General features: G+C 39.5%; 2 protein-coding genes and 1 long non-coding RNA gene across 4 annotated transcripts in view; all 3 read right to left on the reverse strand.

Moving 5' to 3' along the window:
- DMBT1 (deleted in malignant brain tumors 1) overlaps nucleotides 1-24597 on the reverse strand; it is a 145423-nt gene that overhangs the window by 67689 nt on the left and 53137 nt on the right. The window lies entirely within an intron of this gene.
- Nucleotides 370-10881, reverse strand: LOC117046928 (deleted in malignant brain tumors 1 protein-like). The gene is made up of 8 exons (XM_033149481.1): nucleotides 10143-10881; nucleotides 8200-8396; nucleotides 7330-7374; nucleotides 6384-6419; nucleotides 5913-6091; nucleotides 4343-4734; nucleotides 3243-3526; nucleotides 370-1690 (listed from the first exon to the last, which is right to left on the reverse strand). The coding sequence occupies exons 1-8, from the start codon at nucleotides 10304-10306 to the stop codon at nucleotides 1542-1544; spliced, it is 1446 nt and encodes a 481-aa protein (XP_033005372.1). The 5' UTR covers nucleotides 10307-10881; the 3' UTR covers nucleotides 370-1541.
- LOC117046932 lies at nucleotides 18524-23306 on the reverse strand. Of its 2 annotated transcripts, none has more exons than XR_004426639.1 (4): nucleotides 23199-23306; nucleotides 21219-21248; nucleotides 20176-20323; nucleotides 18524-18723 (listed from the first exon to the last, which is right to left on the reverse strand). It is a non-coding gene; the product is annotated as an uncharacterized LOC117046932 (long non-coding RNA). The 2 variants fall into 2 exon arrangements; XR_004426638.1 differs by having other exon boundaries at nucleotides 23189-23306.

A 24597-nucleotide genomic window follows, 5' to 3' on the forward strand; every position in this document is an offset into this window, starting at 1 on the left:
TTGCCAGAAGTGGCTTAGTCATGCTGGCCACATGACCCGGAAGCTGTACGCTGGCTCCCTTGGCCACTAAAGCAAGATGAGCGCCGCAACCCCAGAGTCGTCTGTGACTGGACCTAATGGTCAGGGGTCCCTTTACCTTTACCTTTAACCTATCCATTATTTAGCTGGAGAACTGCATTGCAAAATTCAGAGAAATGCACATTTGGAAGAATGTCACGTGTAATTTTAGAAAATGCAAATTAGTGAGCTTGCCTTTAAAAGTGAACTGAATGATATTTCTCCCCCATCCCCAGGCACTTTGTGCCAACCTTGTATTTCCTTTGACCATTCAATGTTGCTAATGAGACAATAAAGAACAGTGAACACGGGTAACTTGCAAAGATGTAGTAATTTTATTGCAAAGTAGTTGGCAGCAAAATGCAACTTCATATAATTTGGCATTACATTGATGAAACAGATTTTTCCATTCCTGAATATATCATAAAACCCTTTAACTATATGTTCAGTTTTATGGGCCACCCTTTCCTTGGGAGTTGCTTGAGATTATAATTCTGTTCTTATTATTCTGTCAGTCACCATGTGGACTCTGAATGCCTCTTTACCTTCAGTTAGCAAAATGCAACAAAAAACCCTGAATCTATTTTATGCTTCATACAAACGATGGATTTGTTATTTGCATCAGTTTGACAGCATGAATTGCCACATGAAAGGATAACGTGGTCACCTGAAATTTCTCCCAAAGCACAGTGAGGCAAAGCAGTAGTTTGCTTTTCAAAAGAAGCAGAAATAGCATAATGGAATAGTGACAGAGAAAAGTTGGATTGTGAGATCCTTTGCATAAGTACGGTAATTAACAAAAACATCATAGGATTAAAACTAATTGTAACCCTACAAAGATAAATGGAACTGAACATGAAATTCTCTGACTGAACTGGCTGGTGAATCAGGCCATAAGCCAAACTGCTTGTTTACATTTGTGACAGAGATTCCACACTAGTCAAGAGAATATCAAACTTATCATTTCAAAATCGACATAGCTGGAGCATGTTCAGCTATGTATTATGAAGCACATTTCCTATGTCTGTTTCCAATGATTCCAATAAACCTCAGCAGTTTGCCTTTCAGCTCCTAAATATTAACTGAAGAGTCGCAACAAATCCTCCTTTGAAATATAGTCATGATGCATCTTTGACATATGAAGTTGGCATGTATAATATTTATATGTGGAATGGTTTTTGGAAGTGCAATGGGACTTAACTATACCCATAGAAGATTTGGGGGGGGGTGTTTAAAAGGAGAATGAGAGCAATTCCACAATGCCATTAAGTCAAAATAGCTGGATATAGGCAATGATTTTGATCAGAATAAATATTTGATCCTGGTACTTTGATTAAACTGGGTCGTGTTTTAATCTACCAGAAAATGTGTCCAACTATAGATGTGCCTGCCTATGGATTTAAGTTTCAGAAATACATGCTAAAGATGCAGTTTTTGTTTTTGTGTAGGAAGTGCTGAATGTATATCTTGCTGATGCGTTGGTATCAGTAGATTTGGTGATAGTTTTTCCTTCTCAGTTTGCTGCTTATAAGTAAGCCAGACAGAACAAAAACCATGGCTGCCAAAAGTACAGTAGTAACTGTAAGTGGGCTGAGAGCTTCTTTCTTTTCTAGATTCACACTCTTAGCCAGTTCTGTAAATGAAATTAAAAACACAGTTTGGAACAATTTTTCAGATAATTGATGTATCAGATTTCTTACCTGTTCTTCACCATAAGATCCCTGTGCAAGTTACAGCAATATAAACATACAAAGACAATACTTTATACCATTATATATATATATATATATATATATATATATATATATATATATATATATATATATATATATATATATTAGTTTTGTTAGAGGGCAAGTTCATCTTTGAATGGCAACAACTGCTTTGAAGTCAGAAGGCCCAGGTCAAATTCCTGGCATCTTCAGGTAGGGCTGGAGAAGACCTGTCTGGAACCCTGGAGAGTCACTGTGAGTCCATCTAAAGAACTCTGAATTAGATTGACCAATTGCCTGGCTTTGTCTAAGGCAGCATTCTATGTTCCAAACATAAGAGTCAAATTCTTCATTCTGCCCTCCTTTACATTATCTTTCCACACATCAGTGGTATGTGACTCCCCAAAAGTTGCCCATTAGGGAAGTGTTACCCGAAGAGTGGAAGCATTTCATTGTGTGATGTTACTATGCTTTTGCCAGGTAAATTAGGAATAAATATTGGTTTTAATGTTGTTTGAACAAAGTAGTAGAATATTTTAACAACACTTTGTTCTTGAGTAATAATTATTTGAAGCTACTTCAGAATATATTTTGAAAATCATTATTCCACTGCCCAGATTGTTTTGGGCGGTAGGGGGAGTTTGCATCAGAGTCTCAAGCTGTACCATAGCATGACAGCACTCAGAGAGGGGGAGTAACAGAGCCTTTTAAACACCCCTCCCCCTCTGTTTTATCTGGCACCCACCCTCTCTCCCAACTTCCATCACAGTATGATTGGTGTGGTTGCTTCAAGGCCAAGTAGGATTTTTTGGCCCACTTGCCTTGTTTTGCAGCTGGAATTTTTGCCTATGCCATACTGTAAAGTGGGATGGGAGACTGTATAGGTGCAGTGCCTTATTACTAGGCTATTCTGGCTGACAGGTTCATCTGGCTCTTAACTGTTCTGCTAGCATGATAGGTTAATCTGGCCATCTGAGTGTTCTTTATTCTTAAATAAGGTAATCTGGTCACTTTGGCACATAGGTGCCACAAGGGGAACTTGACAGGGTAGCTTGGTGATCCCTTTAGGGGTGACGGTTTGTTTCTGATGCCTGCAGCTCAGGTCTGCAGGGCTCGGAGATAGGAGAGAGACTTCTTCTGAAGTCAACTAGCCTCATCCACCTGGAGTTTGGGGGCTCAAAGGGGTGGTAGTGAATACAGGCCGCCCAACTCACTGTCAAGGTGTGGCTGGGGTAAGGAGTAAACAAAATGGTTTACCTTTGACCCAGCAAGGGATTGGTTTGCCTTATACCTATGTGATTTCCTGATTTGTTCATTTCCACACCTATAGTTTCCCTCTGCAAATTTGGTTTAATGTTCAATAAAATGGTTGTTATTCAACGCAGCAAATGTGTCCGTGCATTTATTTCAATCCTGGTCTGCAATCATCGGGGGGAAAGTAGCAAAAAAAAAGGAATCAAAAATAAAAGTTACCCTGTCCTTTGTCTTCATTGGTTTCTTTCTGCAGTTTGACTGGTCCCACAACCACATCCACTTTATCCTGAAGTTCATTTGTATCCCTCTTCTTTCTAGTTAAACATCCCTGGTAGCATCGGGATGAGTAATCATATGCCTTACACACTACTAGTTTGCATTGGAAATAAATTTGATTGTGTTCATAAAGAAACTTAAAAGAGTTGAACTTGAAACGAACTTCATTGTTGCTTGAGTTAAATCTCAGTTCACTCAGATTTAAGAAGGTTGGGTCTCGCACACATCTGAAAATAAAAGAACCAAGTTTGTTTACATAAATAGTTTAGATGAATCCTTTATGGAGTTCTGAAGTATGTTATATTTGGTGACTAAAGACCACACTGGAGAAGGATAGGAAGAAATATCAATGTGGATGGTGGATTTCAGAGAATAAAATGGAAGATAGACTTAGCATACGTGAAAGCAGTCACTCAAAATACCAGAACTTGGGGCCATCTGACGAAGCTTAGAAAATTCTGAGCAGACAAAGGAAAGTACAGCACATTGTTAAACTTTGGGATTCGCTCCCATAAGATGTTCACGGAGGATTAAACTATCAAGGTACTAGTGATGATTGCTCTGTTTGCCTCCATTGTTGAAGACAGTATGCTTCTGAATACCAGTTACTGGGAAGCAACTGGGGAGAGGTCCTGCATGCAGGCTGGCCATTGTGATAACAAGTATTTGCCTCCCCTGCTTTTGTCTAAGACTCTTTGACTGATGGCACAATGAGGTAGCAGCAAACAACCATCTTTATTATTCTATTCAGGAACAAGTAAGTAGGCTCTGCAACTCTTTATAGATTCTCTTAAGAAATATGTCAGAATCAAAAAGTGAATTTCAGAGTCAGTATGAGAGTAAAGCAACTCCACTTGTTCATACCACAAAGAAACATTTAAGTACAATCCTACATGTGCCTACTCAGAAATCCAATGGAGCACTATTCCAGATGAGTGTGAATGGCATTGCATGCTTAGTATTAACTCTGCTGTCATATAAGGCAAAAGGAAAGCCATTCTTCTAAGTGAATATCTAAACATGTTTATCTAAAATATACTCACCCATTCTTGATTAAGTCATAGGTCAGAGTTGTGAAGTCACCAGGGTATGGAGATGCTACACATGTGTCTAGAAATAGTACTAAGTTCGGATCAGAACTGTTGAGAGTAGCTTGGAGGTAGAGAACTTGGTTGAGGTACACGAAGTATGGAAAACTGTGAACTGGAACGTTGAAAAATGATGATTCATAGAATGTAAGTGCCACACTGTAGTTGCCATGTTTTCTTTCAGTGATGTCAATGGTATTTTGGGCAATAAACATCGTCTCTACAACACTCTTCGCGTTCATTTCACACATAATATGAAATTGGAAGTTTTTCCTTCTTGTAATGATATAACCAGAGGCTGATGTCTTGATTATGTTGGAATAGGTGATGGTGTCATTATTTGACTGCTAAAGGACAGGGGAGAAAGATATATTTCAATAATACGTGTAAATCAGGACCTGTCATATAAAACACACCCAGTATACTTAATCACTTTAGAATGTACTGATATTTCAGACTTATTACCATTAAAAAACCACCTTATATAATCTGGAATTTTATTGTATTCTCGTTGAAAAAGTTAAGAAAGATAAAAGTATAAAATGCATTCAGTGGTTGAGAAGAGAAACACAGAAACGTGCAGAGAAATTGCTACATCATTGAATTCAAATTAATATACCAACGAATATCTGACTTTTATGACAATTACCTTTGAAATTCTATGGGTTTCTTTAAGAAAAACTGAGTTGATTTATTTGTTTATGTGTATAACATGACAAGTTTTGACCTCAGAAGTGAAAAAGCTGAGCATAATGCAAAGCATTCAGAGGGCCAGGCAGCATGGTCATAATGCTACCTCCAATTTATTGGCTTTCTACAAGGGGAGGACAATCTCAGGAACATTCGCTTTCCCCCCTCCTTATACCACTTACTCTTTCTGGAGCAAATTCCCCACTCCTGCATTTCCTATGATTAACAGAAATGTCAGGAATTACCCACAATACAGTCTGCTTTAAATGGTGTGGCGTATTGCTGACACTCGCTATTTAACCCAAGTTCTGAAATTGGAAGTTTCACATCTGAATTAAACTTATCGTTCAATGGTGTCAAAGTCAATAAAAGGCAACGCTGACATTTCCTAGAAATATAGTTGAAAGAAGAAGAGGAAACTAGCTCCATGGCAGAGTGGAGAAGAGGCAGCATGGATTTCCCAAGGCTCTCTCTAAGCCAGATCATTCAGATGTTATAGCCAAAAGATGGGTGAAATACTTTTCCAAACTTTAAAACAGCAGGGTAATGTTACAAAGATAAGAACCGGAAAACAGATAATGTGCAGCAGTACTCAATGTGGTACTGAGTAACTAGTTCCATCATTGCAATGATTTAAGCTTGTGCAGCAGAACTTTTTTCCCTCCCCTGCCCACAACCCCTTAATCTCTTCTTGGGTTTCCAACAACCCTGAAATAGATTTGAGATGTGCAGGGAGAGGATAGAGGAGAAGTTCCATTGCACATGCAGAAATCCTTGCACAAACAGAACAAGTGCATTGGATACTGACAATATTTTAAAGAACTCATTGTCTTACCTTTCTTACTGTGCCACACCCACTATATGGTATCTCGAAGACCACATAGTCTTGAGTAATCTGAGGTGTGCAGAAGGGGTCTGAAGTATTCAGGGATACTTCGCTTGCATTGTAGCCCAGCAACCCAAGATAATTCCTGCTGATGCGTGCAAGCATGTATTCTCCAGAACACGAAAGCGCTGAATGAGGGCACATAGAAACCATATTAAATAGTGTAATGTCAACACATTTTACTTATGAGTAGGGGCAACCTTGGTGAACGATATGTCAGGCAAGTGGGCTCTTGTTTGAGCTCATAATGAAGCTGCCATGGAACAGCTTTACCACATTTTCAAGAAATTTGAAGTATTTGGGAGGGAATAGTCAGTTTTAATATTTCCTTTGAACACAGAGACTTTTCAGCTAGGCAACCCAAATCAGCAAAATCTGCAATTGTCACATGCATGTTTTAGGGAGAGAAACAGAACTTACTTCTTGAAGGAACTGGTGCTAAACTTGTAGGAAGAGCTGTGCAAATGAAAAACAAAATGAAAGGGAGATCAAATCTGTGTCTAATTAGCATTTAAATGGTACATTTTTGGGAAACTGTAGCCACAACATTGAGTTCTGTGCCCTCACCTGCTACACCCTTCCACCATGACAAAGACCATTATACAACCCTGTACAAACACGGTTGCTTGTACAGTGGTACCTCAGGTTAAGTACTTAATTCGTTCCGGAGGTCTGTTCTTAACCTGAAGCACCACTTTAGCTAATGGGACCTCCTGCTGCCGCTGTGCTGCCAGAGCTCGATTTTTGTTCTTAAGCGGAGTTCTTAACCTGAAACGTACTTAACCCAAGGTACCACTGTACTCCGGTTTGTTGGGATTTAAGTATATGAAAGATGTTCTCTTCAGAATACCTCTACTGTGTAATCTAATGCCATTCCCTGAGGAGTAAAATCTACTGCTTCTTTTCCACAATGGAGAGAAAATAACAGAAACCAAGTAGTTTCAGATATATCTTTGGTGAAGAACAGCCTCCCTGGATCTTGAGCATGCAATCCTCTCCAAGCTCAAAGATGCCTAAATCACACGACTGTGAAAAGAAGCATCTAGTTTCTTTGAGTGTCATGTTTAACCATTTTCCTTATTACCTAACAAATGACACAGAAGGAAAGGAAAAACATCTTATCAGTTGTTGCTTCGGTAGCACTTGATTCAAAAGTTAAAGGAATCAATATAAATAGTACAGATATTGCACTGAAGATATCAAGATCCGAGCAGTTATCTATCCAGTAACCTAATAATATATTGCAGATATTTTTCATTGACTGAAGTCACACACACACACACACACACATTAATCATATAAGAATACAATTAAAGAGAGAGCATTTAAAATGAAATGACATAAAAGAAAAAGAACAATGTCTTACCAGCTGTTGATTCATTGAGAGGTGGTCCAGTGGTTGTTTCTATTCCTATTTAGATAAACAAAAACGTAGTACAATAAAAGTACTATTACACTGATAAGATCCTAGTAGTAATATATCCAATAACCTAGTAACATATGACAGATATTCTTCATTGACAAAAGTCACCAGTGTGTGTGTGTGCGCGCGCGCATTATTTATACAACAAAAAAATCTCAATACAATTAAAGTTAGAGGATTTCAAGTAAATGCAAGTAAATCAGGATGCTTAAAACATACAAAAAGCCTGGTGGAATAAAATACTCTCTTACAACATTGACAAAGAAGGTGTCATTGGGGAGATGCTGCTTCAGTTGTTGCTAAAGTAAAGCATTGCCTTATTATTCAAAGTGTGCATGTCAAGGGGCTAGAAATTTAACATGACAGAAAATGGTACATTCATATCTTACTTTGGTCCCTCACAGGAAAAATACCTTCGATCTATCCAACTGCAAACTGATATCATTCATGCAAACAGGAAAGTTAAGCAAAGTAAATATCATATTCATCTCTGGATAGGTCACAGAAACTGTGCCATAATTCGACTAGCCTATGGGTTTGTATGTTGGTATGATCCTAGACAAAGTGTGGGGAGCCTGTGGCCCTCCCAATGTTGCTAGATCACAACTCATGCCATCCCTGATCTTTGCCTATGCTGGCAGGGGTTGATGGGAGTTGGAGCCTAAGACCATCTGGAGAACCACATGTTCCCCATTTCTGCCCAAGACATATGCTGATTTTCAGCTTACGTTGCATCCTCAAACCAGAACATCATTAATCTAACACAATAGATACTAGAAATGTCCTAGAACTAGATAAATAGATAACTCTTACTTAGTGGAATAGAAGTGTAAGAAGCATAAAACCCATTTCCTGAGTAAAATGAATCTCTGTGCAGCAGAATAGTCATTGTGTTGTAAGTTGATGTGTAGGTATAGTTGAGATAGATGCCAGAGCAAGTTCTTCCAAGCATAGTGGAGGCATACGGGTACCCATCGAAGATCTCAATATATTCTGTATTGCAGTCCAGACTGTATAAAGGTAGGTCAGCAAGTCACTCTTTGTGTATAAAATTATGCCATCATTTCATACATCAGATTTTCACATTAAGTAAAGAAAAGTTACATAGATTGCTTATATATGGGGATTCAATTTCATAATGGGTCACTATCAAAAATGATTCACTGACAATAGTGTTGTTGTTCTTTACTTATCAGGGTTTCCATGGAAATAATAAATCCAGGAGGGGGCGGATATGGGCTGGCATTTTGATGACAATGACATTGTTTGGACACTGCAAATCACACATGCATATGAGGAGCAAAGATGCCACATTGAACATTCAAGCACCCTTTGATTCTCTCTTTGGTGACACATATGCCAAAAAATAAAGGTAAATACATAGATTCAGTGGAGCTGACCTGAATTCTGAACATATTAAAGTAATATTATGGTTGGTTCCGCCTGTGAGAGCCCCAACCTACATCTATGATACCATGGTGATGGTTCAGGAAATGTCAGCTGAGTGATAAGCTAGGTGGCTGGTGAGGCTCTCAGATGTATCCCAGATTAGTTCAGCCTAAAAGAGTGGCATGCCTGTGTACATATCAGGGTGCCTTGCAGTGTCAGACCTCTGGCCCATTACGCCCAGTACAGTCTACTCCAACTGACAATGGCTTTCCAGTGTCCCAGTTATAGGTCTTTCCCAGCCTTGCTCCTGGAAATGCCCAGAATTCAAATATATATGCATACAATTTAACCGCTTTGCTATTGAATGATGTCTCCTCTGGCTGGAACAGCTTAATTTGCTTTAAAGACAAGATTCACAAAAAAGTATTATCTTTTTCACTCATCTTTCAATGCCTCAGTGAAAGGGCCTGTCCTTCATATTTCCTAAGAAAGCATTAAAAAGTGGAGCCTTTTGTTTTCAGGAAAGAGCCAATATCTACCACTTGTAGAGTTTGTAATAAAAATGTGATTATGACATATTTTCTTTGGAAGGCTTTTAATTTGTATGGGATTTAATTTGTATGGGAGCCTGACTGCTGCTTCCTGGTAAGATACATCTTCTATTGTGTGGGCTAGGTAGTCCCTCCCCTTACCTGGCCAGTCCCATGGCAATGCCTCCCCCAGGTGGGATTGGGCACCTATCTGGGGTAGGCGGAGACCCCAGGTATCAGGTATCCCTCCTGGGGGAAGGCAAAGCCAGTCCGAACTACCACGTGTCGCCCAGGAGCTGAAGGGGCTGCGCGCGACCACGCAAACATCACCCCCCCATTTGATGTGGGGAGCAATCATTATGACATATTTTCTTTGGAAGGCTTTTAATTTGTATTGGATTTCATCTAGTGTAGGGCAGAACCACATGATCTGTTAGCAGGATTTGAACATTTTAATCTGATAGCTATCACATGCTAAGTTTGTTGCGTAGAATCAGGGTCCCTCATGCAGAGAGTTCTGCTTATGTTGAAGTCAATGCAAGTAGAAATTCTATGCAGAGCTGCCCTGTGCGACACAGAGAAGGTTGCAGGCTGAGAGGGAAGGAGCAGAGCAGACAGCCAGGTTAAGGGCAGGGCTTGCATAAACATTCTGACCTCCCTACAAAGTTTGGTGCTTACAAATTTAGGCAAACACCTCAGCACATCTACCTTTTCAAGCACAGAGAAGAGTAGCCACCCATAAGATATTAAAGTCTTCAGGTAATGACAAAACCATGAATTAACATCATGTGCAGGTGCCTGTAGGAAATGGAAAAACATTCAATTCCTTACACTTACCTAATATAAGAAAACTGGAGAACTATTTGTCTATCAGGGCTCACTTGAATTTCCCAGATACACTGTACAATGGCACCGTTTCCAGGATAATATGGTGCAGAGATAGATCCATTTGGAAGGGTGAGATAGCCACCACATTCTAGAAAACACAATATTTTGTGCATGTAAGCCAAAATAGAATTTTATACAGAGAAATCTGAAATGAAATCCAGCTTAATTTAAACTCTCACTCCCTCCCCCCAACTTGATTGCATTAACTCTCTCCTTCTGTTATTAATAAGCAAATAATTGGCCCTTTTAGGTTGAAGCTGGAGGCCTCCAATATCCTTGCCCCTATTAAATTACTAATATATTTTTTATTTGTGGGCAGGATGTTTTTAATGTATTTCTCTTTCCTCTTGGTTTTACTTCATCTCATGAGTAAGAGTTGCTTGTCTGTTTGGTTGGTTGTAAATCATTTTGGTGTTAAATAGGTTAATTAATTAGTTATCAGGTAGTTAAGTTTTGGTGAGCACCCTTAGGTACTTTTCTGAGCCTTGCCTTCCGAGCTGTGAGACCCACTGACAGAACAAGAAGTACCTTGGAGGCCAACCTGTAACACCCCCTCTAAGTTATGGGGCTTAAGGTGAAATGATGCCTCTTATTCTTGTCAGAGTTGGTTCACCCTTTTTGCTATGTGAAGATAGTATCCTGCACTTTGGTTGCCTTCAGCAGATCTGTTGTGTTAAATTAAATGTGGCCCAGTTCGCCCAGTCTGTGTATCTTATTTCCCTATGTGGTTACAAAAGATGTTTCAAGCATGCAGACTTATGCTGGGTGACACTCCATTCAATTTTCCAAAATCTTTATTCAAAAGTCTTTTCACTAGTAACCACACCTAAGAGAACCCCCCCCCCATTCTTAATCAATTTCCCACTATGTATCTCTCATAATACATACCTGTTGAGAAAGAGTCAACCTTGTAATAAAAAGTAGGACTCACCAATAGGAGTAGAAGGAGCTGTTGACAAAAAAGAGGAACATTGATATGCATTGGTAAGAAATAGGCATGTCACCATTATCTATTAATATTCATCAGTATTTTTACCCAATGAACCCAGCAACCCTGTGCCCCTTGAGGGAACTGCCCTGTGGGCCACAGAAATTATCAGATCTCCCTCTGTGAGACCTTGGTTCCCTTCTGCTTTTCTGTAGTGTTAAATTAAATGTGGCTCCGTTCACCCAATCTATATGTCTTATTTCTCTGTGTGGTCACAAAAGAAGTTGCTACATGCAGACTTACTCTCTGGGACTATAGTGGTCGGTTCTTCAGTTGTGGATAGAACTGGTAAGAAAGAACAGAATTAATCAGATTGTGGTAGAATGTGTTAATATTAAGCCAAACATTGAACAACCAGATCTTCTCTCCATGGAACTCTGACAACTTTAGCTCTGAGACGGGGATGGGGGCCTCCTAACAGTTCTCATCACCCTAAACAAGCTAAAATTCCCAAGAATCTTTGGGGAAAGCTTCTGTGGCACAAGTGGCAATCCTTGTAGTAAGGGGCTGAAGGTATACTACTCAGTGTAACTAACACTGGATATATTTTAGTGGACCACCAAATCCAAGAAGCATCTAGCCTCAGCACTACTGCATCAGGCTAGAAATGGAAGATTTCTAAAAAGCTGATGGTAGTTTGTTCCTAGAAGAAAAGAAATGGGGAACAAAGTTGTAACCAAAAGCCAGGTTGCTATGCCATGCCTAATACAGCTCAGTATAAGATATCTATTGCTTCCAGTTACACACACACACACACACACACACACACGATTTCCATTCAATTTTCAAAACTATTTTTCAAAAGTTGGTTCAATTTCTTCCTTGTTTCGAAATAATGACTCAGTTACCTTTGGAACATATATCACTAATACTTTCAGACTTTCAAATATGTACTAGCAACCACACCTAAGAGCTCCCTTTTTCCAATTCTTAATGGAATTTCTACTAGGTATCTTTCATACTTCCTGCCTATTGAGAAAAAGATTCAGCCTTGTCATTGGTATAGGTTCTGTGGTTTCTGGTTGGAAAAGTTGCTCCACTAATTATACTTCCATGCCAGCTGAGTCTTATGCCGAGACTTCAGTTCCTAAGCTTTGAGTGTGTCATAGCAACAACAGTCACTGCAATCTAAAGATTAGAAGTCAGGTGCTAAGAGGAACTGAATTACCTCTGCAGAGGTGACTCCAACATCTACCATATTAACATAAATTATTCTCATGACACCTTAGCCGCATATTCAAGGAGAATATTTCAGCAAATATTCAAGGAGGATGCTTCAGCAAGGTGGATGTGACTATGCTTGTTTCAAGACCAGACTTGAGGAACAGAGTCATAGACAATGGGATAGAAATGAAATAGAAGTCACAGAAATCTCTGGAAGAGATTTGTGCTTGCTTCTCCAGACAGTCTGTGATTGCCATCAACAGTTCAGGCTCTTTAAAATATACACACCACCTAATTTTCAGGTTTCTCATTAGCAGATGCTCTGCATGAGAAACCTGTTCTATGATATTTGTGTGTACATACTCAGAATTGGGATTTAGTACTTTAGTATGGGAGTCAGAGTAGTCTTACCAGCAGTAGTAAATACTTCTGTAGGTGCTTCCGGGGTGACAGAAGCTAGTTCGTGAAGAGAAACAAAATAACAGAGTAAGAGAAATATGGTGCAGTAAAATGAAATCAAAACTGTATATTGTACTGATGCTTTTAAATATCTAGCAGATTCTCCTTACTAGTATCAATCTGTCCTGTGGTTGTTTCTTGCAAAATGTGTTCCGTGGTTGTCTCTTGCAAAAGAAAGGAATAAAAATTATTGCATAAAATCCCATTTTTGTGGCAGTGAATTTTGTTTGACCATTACATGATCTAACATACAGTATTTACTTATGAATGAATGAAAGGTGAATTGTTGGGGAATGAGATGACAGATAAAAGAAGGGAATATAAATGCAATATGTTCTCTTGTCCTTCAAGCCTATGGTCCCCTGGGGCAATAGGGGGCACTGGATCTCCCTCTCCAAGGGTGGAAAGAGGAGTCTAGCCTTGGAGAGAGAGATCAGGTGATGAATCCCTCTACTTCACTGCCACAGAAGTCTCCCCAGTACTTGCCCAAATGACATCAAAGCTTGGTCATCAAAAGGGCCAAAAAAGTGGCAGACCAGGATGCATAAGCTTCTTTACTCAAGCAACATTTACCCATACTAGGGAAAATTCAGCTCCTTCCCAACCATAAGAATCCAGTGCCATCCCAATCACTACCATACCCCCCAAACCAACCCTGGTGTCCTTATCAACATGCCATTTCATTATTTTTTTTTACCATTTAGTACACATTTACCATTATTACATTTACCATTTACCATTTACACACCCACCCAATCTGAATTAATTAGGAAAATAATATGGGGCTGCATTTTGATGAGGACCATGCCATTTTGATGCTGGGCAAAACATGCACAGGTCCATAATAAACCGTCGTGTGAACAGAACCAGTAAATGCAACAGGTCTGAGGCCCTGTTTCTGGACTTTCCAAAATGATGGGCTATGGGGATATTCAGTCTTATTTTGCACATTTTACCTTGTGGCGTAGTATAGTAGTAAGCAGTAAATGATGGTCCTGCATTAAAGGAATTTCTTTGTAACACAACAGTCATTGTGTCTGAAGTGGATATAAAAACATGACGGGTAAACATGCAGATTCTTCCAAGTTGTCTTGATGAGCCAAAGCCACCATCATAGATGGCAATATAGTCTGTGTGGCAGTTCAAACTGTAGACGCAAATTTAGAAGTTATTGTTTACTATTCATGTTAATGGGGTCAGGTAAAAACTCTATTTTTATTCCTCACAACTAACTATTCCTCAAGACATGGCATGTTAGATTATGCTGAGAGACCGGCAAAATATTGATTTCCAAATATTGGAAATACACTCAATCACCCTCCATAAATCTGAGTATTTGAAAAAATATGGGGTCAGCCTCACATTTACAGTCAGATTTTATGAATGTTTTCCAAGTTATATGGATGTAGACAGGCATTGGCAGAAAACTTTAAGTTACCAAGCCGTGTTGAATACTATCTAATTTGATTCAAGTTGTTGAGTACATGTAATGCAATGTATATAATATGTCATAGAATAAGTATTATAAAAACAAAAATACTAAATAATACATATTCTTCACAGTAATTAAAAGCCCTGGGTGTGTGTGAGAGAGGCATTCAATTCTCCCCCTCTATTCTCCATTCAATATTCCCTTATTCATTGGGGCTCATTTTAGGCATTTGTGTGAACTATATAATTAGCCCAATGCTTTTGATTAAATACGTATATGGAACTTGATTGAAAAACTCTGAATTGTATCTTGCCAATTGCCTTCTTAAGTACAGTCATACCTTAGAAGTGGAACAGCTTAGTTCCCGAACGTTTTGTCTCCCAATTGTCGCAAACTCAGAAGTGATTATTCCAGTTTGTGAACTATTTCTTGAAGCTGAACATCCAATGGGGCTTCCATGAATTCCGATTGGCTGCAGGAGCTTCCTGCAGCCAATCAGAAGCCACACTTTGGAAGTTGAACGGACTTCTAGAATGGATTCCGTTCGACTTCCAAGGTATGACTGTATCTGGCCCTGGGTGATTCTGGCTACCTCATTTGATTGTTCTAGACATGGAAAATTATCTTTGACTCAAACATTTTTAACCATATCCACAGGGGAAGCCATGTAAGGCTGTTGCAGCAAAAAAAATAAAAATAAAAATATGAAGGTTCTGTGTAAAAGGTCTTGCCTAAAGGCCATTAAAGACTAAAGAATATTAAATGCTGTTTGTCTTTAAATGTGTTGGTCTTTAAGGTGGCACATGCTGTTTAGGAGCATTTTACTGGTTGCAAAAACAGATTTAGAAATTAATCAGTCAAATGTACAGAAAGGACTGTGATGAGGCAAATACTTACTTCCAACCAACTGTTTTAAACTGTAAAACAACTCTATCGTAAAACATTGGGGCTTTAATTTCCCAGGCACACTCAATCGGCCTGCCATATCCAGGATAATCAGGCCCATAGATATATCCAAATGGTTCCAAGAGGACGCCACCACACTGAAAGGGTGCTGAAGAACACAGAAAGAACATTTTGTAGAGCCGGGTTCAATTTTCATTATGTGCAAGGTATTGTAAAGATAATCTCCTCTGTAGCAACATTAGCACTGCATTTTGGATCTTTACTCAAACCCCAGGCATGTATGACTAAAATTTCACCTAGGCACATTGGGAACACCCGATTCAGGAGGCTAGAAATAAAAGGATTTCTCAAAGGGCAATGGTCATTTGTTCAGAGAACAAAGAAAGCAAGGAACAAAAATGTTAACTTTACATTCCAGTGCAGATGACCTTGCTTTCAGTTGTGTGTGTGTTTGTATATGCAATTTTTCAAAGGCTTAAAGCCTATTCTGTTTCTACTTTGTGTCAAAAAAATATACATTAATCTACCTTTGGGTCATTTCCCACTAACACTCATGGAGGCTGATCTGTGAAAGGAAATGGGGCACTGCCCCACCAACCTCATTCTGCTGTCAACCCCACCCCCGCCTGCTTGCCCACCATCCTATGTGCAAGTCCAGGAGGTGGTACTGCTTGTCAGTTTATTCCTTCTTAGTCTCAGTGTTAGCTTTGTACAGCTGAGCAAGGAGGAGAATGGGGACAGCTAGGAAGCTGCCCAGCTAATGGTGCTCTGGCCCCATTAGCTGCTGGTCTTTCTGCCTTGCATTCTATCAGCACCAAAGAGCATCAACCACAATTGTAGTCAGATGGTCCTGAGATGCCATTATTATGAGGGATGTAAGAAGGCACTGCATTTTAATTCCATGCTGTATCTTTTGCCCGAAACGACGTTATTCCTTTTGCTGTTCACTGTGGCAAAATTACATGCAAAAAGGTAGGTACTCACTAGTGATTTCTGCAGGAGGAGTTGTTGCTAAAGAAAGATGGACACTGGTCAGCAAATTTAAATATCCACATTTTACTATGTTCATTTTTTTAAGAAATGAACTACTTGTTACACAGAAGAGTTAAAATTATATCTTATACTTGAATTTTGCATGCAAATGTAGTGAAGACATACAGAAGAATAGAAAAGTAATTTATTTATAAGTCAAGGACTTTTAAGTGAAGGACCAAAGGTCCCCCATCCCTGGCCTAGAGAGATTAGGACTGAGGTGCCCTGTTTTGCATCGCTCCTGCTACAGCCTGAGGGGAGGGCTATTCTCAAATCATCCCTGCTGCCTCTGCCTTCCCTTGAAGAAGAGAAAGGCAGTGGACATAAGTCCAAATGCGTGTAAAGCCCTTCAGTTAACAGAGATTGCAGTATTTTTACACCATAACAAGTTCTGATCAGAGATGTTTTCTATTTCAAGAGGGTCCTCTTCACTGGGTATTCATTATTCTTAACTGCATGAAAACAGGGAGAAGGCAACAGATTTGCAACTGAATGTTTGATTATTCGGTTGAAGACATGCTACTGTCTAATTTATACCCTTTTTCGACAAAATATAACAATAAAGATTTAGATTGGAAACTTACTATACAAAAGTTCGGTTGTTAACCCTGGAGCTGTGAGAGAAGAATTTGATAAGAAAAGCAACCTTTATCAATATTTGTGGAGTAAAGTTCAGTTGAATAACAAGCATTTTACAATCCCAGCATGTTGTCATAAATGGACAAGCAACAGAGACTTAAGTGTGTTTAGGCTCTAACAACCTTAGAACACTGAAGAGAAACAAAGGAGGGCTCTTGACCAAGGTTAGCTGCTGTTCCAAATAAAATTGTAAATATCCTTATATGAAACAGAGGATGTGTGGCCCTAGGAATCCAGTGTTTTGGCTCTACACATACTAAAATAAACCAGGATATCACAATTTTTCAACTTTTGAAAATTTCCTGTTTACTCTCATCTTTTCATCAGAATGTGATCTCCAACATTAGTAGGTCCACTGAAATAAATGAACTTACTCTGAATATGATTAAACAGAGTGCTTTTTTCTGGGAGTACATAAGAGTACACATACCCCTAAACATTTTGTGAATCTAAGTTTGGCCTCATTGAGGGGCAATATTTCAATATGAGTAGGAAAATGAGAGTACCCCTAAACATATATATATATATTAGAAAAAGCACTGATTAAACATCAGATTTCACCTCATGATGAAAGAATATTTACAACAACAAAAAAGCAAGAACAAATACATCTCTTTCCAACAATCTTTCATTCACTTACTCATTTCCATTAAGGTTCACCCCCTTTAGTTTTTAAAATGCATGCCAAGAAAGTATGCTGTTTTTATCCATACTCCCATTTTCCACCCCATGTTTGGACAGGTAATTGATGTTCAGATGATGTATATTCAATGAATTTTTACTTAATACCAAACAAAGTTTGTGTTGATTTAAAGTGGGAATGGTATATCTCAATTCTGTACTCAGCTAGTTCCACAACTCAGGGGAATAGTTGAACAAAGCATTACAAAACAAATCAATATGGAGCTTTGGAAAGCTAAGTCTAAAAAAAAATAATACATACATTTTGAATTCTCTTTCTCTTCTTGATTCCAGCTCAAATTAATTCTCTCTCCCTTGCTCTTACTAATATTTTGTACAACAGATTATCTCTCCCTGTTTGGATTTCAGGATTTTGAATAACTTAATGTTAAATTTCCAATAGTTCCTTATTTGATTTGTGTCTTTATTTTCTCCTCCATGCTAAAACCTCATTTTCTCAACACTATCAAATGCTAGAGCATTTATGGGGTATCATTTAATTACATTTTGGTCAGAATAGACCCACTGAAATTAATGAACATGACCAAGTTAGGACTATTAATTTAAATGGATATACTCTCAGTAAAATTTAGTTGACTACTACCTATGACCATTACTCTGCGCCAAGCCCACTCTTATGCCCAGGGACCTTCATATTCCCTACATTTAAAAAAGGTGAGCAGATTTCATTACCTGTTGTTAATTCAGGGACTGTTGAGGCTACCAGATCTATAAACAAAACACATCATTTTATAGAACAGTCAGCATTCTAGCAATTGTTAATGCTATAATGTCCCGCAGATGTCAAGACTCAACCTATATTTTAAAAATATTTGTTCTTTTAAAATCAAAACCACATTTATATTTTAAACTTGTATTGGAGCAATGGTCGTAACTCTGGCTGCGTTAAAGTCCCTCTATTGTAACCCTGAAGCAAATCCCCACATGCCAAATTCTAATCCGATCTACAAAATTCTATTGCTGCATACAAAAAGCAAACATATTCGGCTGCATGGAAAGTAAATGTATGAGTTCCAGGCTTACCTGTTATATCGTAATAGGCAAAAAAGCCAGAGCCTGCACGATAGGACCCTCTGTGGAGTACAACTTTCATGATGCCTGAACGTGAAACGAATACCTGACGTGAGCCATCGCATATTTGCCCAAGTAGTGCTGAATGATGTACCAGTCCATCATAGATCTGAATGTATTCACGAGTACAGTCCAAACTGTGAAGGGAAAAGTGCCATTAGTCATATAGTACAGGGCAAAGACACCTTATGCCCAAAGGAATTCCTCAGTCCACACCCATTCAAAAGTATCAGATGACAATGATTTTATTATTTATATGATTTTGATGATTTCATTTTCTCCTCACATTGTTAACTTTTAAAACTCTGTCTCCTCGCCCACCTGCGGTTTGTCACCCCTTGAGTTCAATTAATTTTTTTGTCGTCACATGTTAATAGCAAAATCCTATGCATGGCTAATTGGAAGCAAGTACTCTTGAGTTCACTGGGACCTGCTCCCAGATAAGTAGGACATATAAAGGCCTTGTAGCACAAAATATTGTAGTATTTTGATTAATGTCTCATTGGTTGGCAAGAAATAAGCTCTGGAGGAAAGATTTCAGAATGCATCTCACAACGTCTCAGTGGGAGCCAGTCCTGGGGTCCGCACATCATTCCTCTCCCGCTTTAAATATATGCAGCAAAACTCTAGCAGGAGTGTTAGCTCTGGATTTTCCCACAAAAGTCATGGACACTGTTTTGTAGGAAATTTTGGAAACTTTATTTATTTATTTAGTATATAATATGGATGAGCCCACAGGACATGGTCACCTTAAAGACTCTCCCTTTCCCAAGGCAATCAGCATCTGGCACATTGCATTCAGCTTGCTTTGGTTTTATTAAATTTGTGAATGAAGACTCAGAAGCTTCAACAGCCCAAGTGAGATATGCAAGTGTATAGAACAGGCCATAGTTGACCCGGATTCCCTGGCACTTATGGAATTGCCAGCCATTTTTTTACTAGCTTTGCTAATAACAGAACAACTGGAATGGACTCTGAAACTGGAAAATGTTTCTTTTCTTTCTTTCTTTCTTTCTTTCTTTCTTTCTTTCTTTCTTTCTTTGCAGAGCATAGTGACTGGGTACCGGTATATAAGGGACGAGACAATCTTTCATAAGCTGCTTTAAGGGTATGCATGCTTTTATTCCTTTGTGATTTCAGTAATGATGATTTTTTTTAAAAAATGAATTAAACTGGCACACCTGTAACCCACAATGCGGCTTTCTTATGGGTGATGTCAGCTCCCTCACACCTTGCAAATGAACCCGATCCATCAACAAGCTGCTCAGGTGAAAAGCCCTTATACATGATTTACACAAAGTATTTTTTTTCCCTATGCGAAATCAGTCAGTTTATGTATTATATCAATTCTGTATCCTTATGCTCTAGTTATTCAAAACAAGCAAACATATAAAGAAAAAGAAAAGATGAAAGAACCAGGAGAACATGGAAAGGGGTAAGTGTGGAAAAAGAGAAGCAGAAAGTGAAGAACAAGATTAAGGAGGAAAGGAAGCATGACAATATAATGTCCTCTTCAGTGGTAGCTATTGCCAAAGTACAAGGAGATGCTGACAGTACAAAACACTAGCTTTCGGCAACGAAGGACTTACCTGAAATAATCAAGGGTTAGCACTATAGGAATCTTATAATAGGAAGCGATTGTCCAGAGACACTCTACGACATCTCCACCACCATTGTAATATGGAGGAGAAAATGACCCCGATGGATCTGTGAAAGTCTTGCCACAACTGTAGATATCTAACATATATTTAAAAAGAAACGCTGAGTATTGCATCAAAGCACTGCTTTCCCCCCCCCCCACGCCCTCACACCCAAAAGCAGATCCCAGTAACAACTTTCCAGCTTCACCAAGACCCAGAGGACAGAATCACAAGGACTGAATTTCATGTGTTCCTTCTGTTTTCTTCAGCCATCTTCAGCATCACATATAATGTGTGTTGTGAAGCCAGGTGATCCCTGCGCCATAAGCAGAGAGCTGCCATTGGCAGAAGAAGAAATACTAGATCTACGAGCCCAGTGAATCCAGCTTTTCTTTGCAGCACAGGCCTATAGACAGGTTTAGCTCGTGGTAGGCATTCTTATAAGAACAAGAAGCCAGAATGCAAAGAATTCAAGGGTTTTTCTGAATGCTTTGCTATGGGTATTTGGGGAAAAATCTGATGTATTTGATTTAGTACCCTAATGAAATATGCAGTTGGGGGGGGGGGGGAGAGAAGGAGGCAGTTTCTCCTTCTCTTTCTCCCCTTCTGGCCAAATATTTAACTAGGGTTAGAACTGTCACACCCCTCCCAAAAAAGATTCAGGCTTATTATTATTTATTATTTTTATTTCTTAAATTTGTATACCGCCCTTCATCCAAAGATCACAGGGCAATTCACAAGATATTGGATCAGGCTGAGTTGGACCCAGATCAGCTTGGGTCAGATTGGGTTGCTCCAGTGTGCCAGATAGGGTCCTAGGTTGCATTGAGGGGCATGCACAACCCTAACAATCAGGCTCCTCCAATAGCATCTGAAGGGGTTTGCAGGCTACCCACTAGCACATTTTTGCATGAGAAAGCGATGCTGTATTGTCAGCGTGCCGAGAGCTGGAATTCAACATTATATTATGGAGCAGAAGAGTTGCTGCTTACCTTTAGCTACTGTTGTGGCAGATTTTACTCCTGTTTAAAAGAAAAGAGAGAGAGGAAAGAGAATCAAGTAAACATTGCAAGAATACAATTTCAAAATTGTTCATTGAATTGATGGGGTTTAATATGTAGCAGTAAATGTTCTTCATCAAGAAGAAGAAAATGGCTTCATTGAATGCCATGCTCGCAGCAACAAAAATATGCTATTTTTGCAAGCAAGAAGAAGAAGAAGAAGAAGGACACTGCTGTAGTAAATCCAATTTCTTCAACCATTAGAGTGGAATACAGTTAAAAAATCTTAGGGGTCTCATATGTAGGGCTTCAATCTTAAATGCAATCAAGTTGTGTTCCTGCAAACAAAAAGAAACCCCAAATGAATAAGAGCACTGTATGCTAAAAGTTCCATTTCATCTGAGCTCAAAGCAGTAGCTGTGCAATTTGGAAGTTGTACATTGGAGGCCAATCTGCAACACTAGCTCGCTTCTGGAGGCAGAGCCAGAGTGGCATACACGAGGGAGAACCTGCTCTTTCTAGTATACTCCTGGATTGTAATTCCAGGATTGGGCCACAGCACCAGCACTGTTGTGGCTGGCAGTAGTCAAGAAGAACCTTTGCCAACTCACATCCCCCTTCCTTGATTGCTGGTTGACATTGCTATAGACAGAGGTTAGCCACTAGTTGACAGGGCTTGGCAGTGGCATAGCAAGCTGCTTGGGTGCCCGGGGCTGGTGCATGCGCTACCCACAGGGGCAGGGCAAGCCGCCCATGGGGTGTGGCAAATGAGCTGAGCTCCAGGCCATGCTGATTTTGTAGCTGCACTTGTGGGCCCAGTGGAGCCTTGCCTCGCTCCACCTTGGCAATGCCTGCCTGCCTGGCACAGCCCAGCAGGTATCGGGGTGGCGCTGCTGCCTCTGCCTGGGCACCCAGGACTAGGGAGGGAGACCTGCAGGCTGGCACACACCAGCTGCGCCCCTCCAGGGTGTCCCCTCTGGGTGCTCTCCTGGTGCCACACCCTGCATCACTTTTTTCTGGCAGTGCTGGGGTGCTCTGCAGGCTGTGCGACACCCGGGCCACCCTCTGGGTAAGCCTGCCACCCAGTGTGGACCGCCCTCCCTGCCCCCCTTAGCTACGCTGGTGGGGCTGGAAAGGGATTTCTCTCACAGCCAGAACTGTGGCAAATTTTTATGTTACTGTATAAACTGCAAACAGGAAAAATAATAATCAAAGAATGTAGTTTGAACAATTACTTTTTAGACACTTTAAATGGGACATTATTAAACAAAACTCAGATCTGTTTTAAGAGCAGCATTTCACAATGTTTGACTAGTATTAAGGGAATGAATGTTAGTACTTCAAAAATTCAAACAACATGAATCATTCTTCTGATGATCTTTATAACCTTACTGGCTTCTGGAAATCTGATAGCACTGAATTTACGATTATTGCCACTTAACCACACACAGAATAGCTCCTTTTCATAATCCTTTTGTTCTGAAGTGGTGCTAGTATAATCTCAAAACGCTTCCATAGAACCCCAGAGAAACCTCTGTAGAAGGCGTAATAACCCCTGCAGGTGCAACAGAGCAAATATGTACAGCAAATAAAGATTGTTGTAAGGAAGGAGGAAACCCCAGGTCCAGGAAGATCAATTATGATCCCAGATAAAACCCACTTAAGATCTCCTAGTTAATACTTTGCAATCGCAGAGAGGGCAGATACAAGGGTCAGCTGGCTGTAAACAGAATGTCTGGGTCACCGATGTAAAAAGCAAAATAGAAACGGGATCTCAAAGTTCCTCCCAAAAGATTTATTATAGTAAATTTACTGTAGTAAATGCCTAACATGTTTTGAAGAAAAGGGTTTCCTTCTGCAGGGACAATCTAAAACATGTACAAAAACATACATTTGATATTAAAAAGAATTCAGAGCTTAATAAACTCATGTTAGAACATCCTATTAAACCTTATACTTACTCAAACTCACATCTGAAAGTTGTTGCTGGACAGACAAACCTGTTAACACCCATACACAAAGACTTGCTTGGCAGCTGGAAGCTGAAGCTGGAAGCACACTTTCAAGACATTATGTCCCATTGAACTAAATGGGGCTTGGCTTACTATCATAGGCAGGAGCAAATGTATACAGTTACTTCAATTAAAGCAATCAACATCCAACTGCAGAGGTGCCAGGACTAAAACACATTAAAAGGAAAACAAGCTAAAGAACACCAAAGTAGAAATATTTAGTGAGTGAATTTACTAAAGCTACTACTGCTGAGCTTAATAAAGGTTAAGGTTAATAGAGGAGTTTATTGTTTTATATAAATACATTTAAAGGTTATTAAAGACAGCTAAGCTTCTTTGTATGACTGTGGGAAAGTATAATGAAAAATAATGATTAGCAATGAAAGGCTATTTCTGCAATAGTTGAGAGATGTGTAAATAATATCCAGGGGGGAGAACAATGAGTGTATTGAGCCTTGCTATGAAACTAATTTTTTACAATGTTTGTAGCCTGGCAGCATGTAATTCCTCTCTATCCCTACTCACTGGTGGAATGCTTTGAAATATTGGCTAAGAATTTGCATGTGTGGCCTTGGGAGTGGGCTACTCCTTCATTTGATAAATGAGGAGATGATCGGCTCCTGGTCAAAAACCATGGCAGGTAAGGCCTCTTCAATAGGTCTTTCAGCCTTTTTCTTACCCACCTGGGGTATGATACTGCACTCAAAACTGTGAAACAGAGCTTATGGGATATCGCCTTCAGTGATTTGCAATCTTGGTCACATGTGACCTGTGGCCCATCTGTGTCAGGATTCCAATACCTACAGGGTTTTTTTTAGTTACAGGTAGGTAGCCATGTTGGTCTGCAGTAGCACCTTAGAGACCAACTAAGTTTGTTCTTGGTATGAGCTTTCGTGTGCATGCATAAATTCTTCTGATACACTGAAAGAGAAGTCGCCAGACCCTTATATAGTGAGAGGGTGGGGAGGGGCATTACTCAGAAGGGTGGTGGGAATGGGTGATTGGCTGATAGGTGTGGAAAACCTGTTGACGACTGTTAACGACTGCAATTGGTCTTACAGGAAAAGGCAAGGGGTGAGATGGCTAAAGATAGCTTTGTCATGTATAATGAGATAAGAATCCAATGTCTTTGTTCAGTCCAGGTCTCTCCATGGTTTTAAGTTTGGTAATGAGTTGCAATTCAGCAACTTCTCTTTCCAGTCTATTTCTGAAATTCCTTTGTAATAGGACAGCTACTTTGAGATCTTGTATAGAATGTCCTGGGAGATTGAAGTGTTCTCCTACTGGTTTCTCTACCTTGTGATTCCTGATGTCAGATTTATGCCCATTTATCATTTGGCGTAGGGTTTTTTGAAATC

The sequence above is a fragment of the Lacerta agilis genome, chromosome 5 (genome assembly GCF_009819535.1).
Source record: "Lacerta agilis isolate rLacAgi1 chromosome 5, rLacAgi1.pri, whole genome shotgun sequence".
Lineage (NCBI taxonomy): Eukaryota > Metazoa > Chordata > Lepidosauria > Squamata > Lacertidae > Lacerta > Lacerta agilis.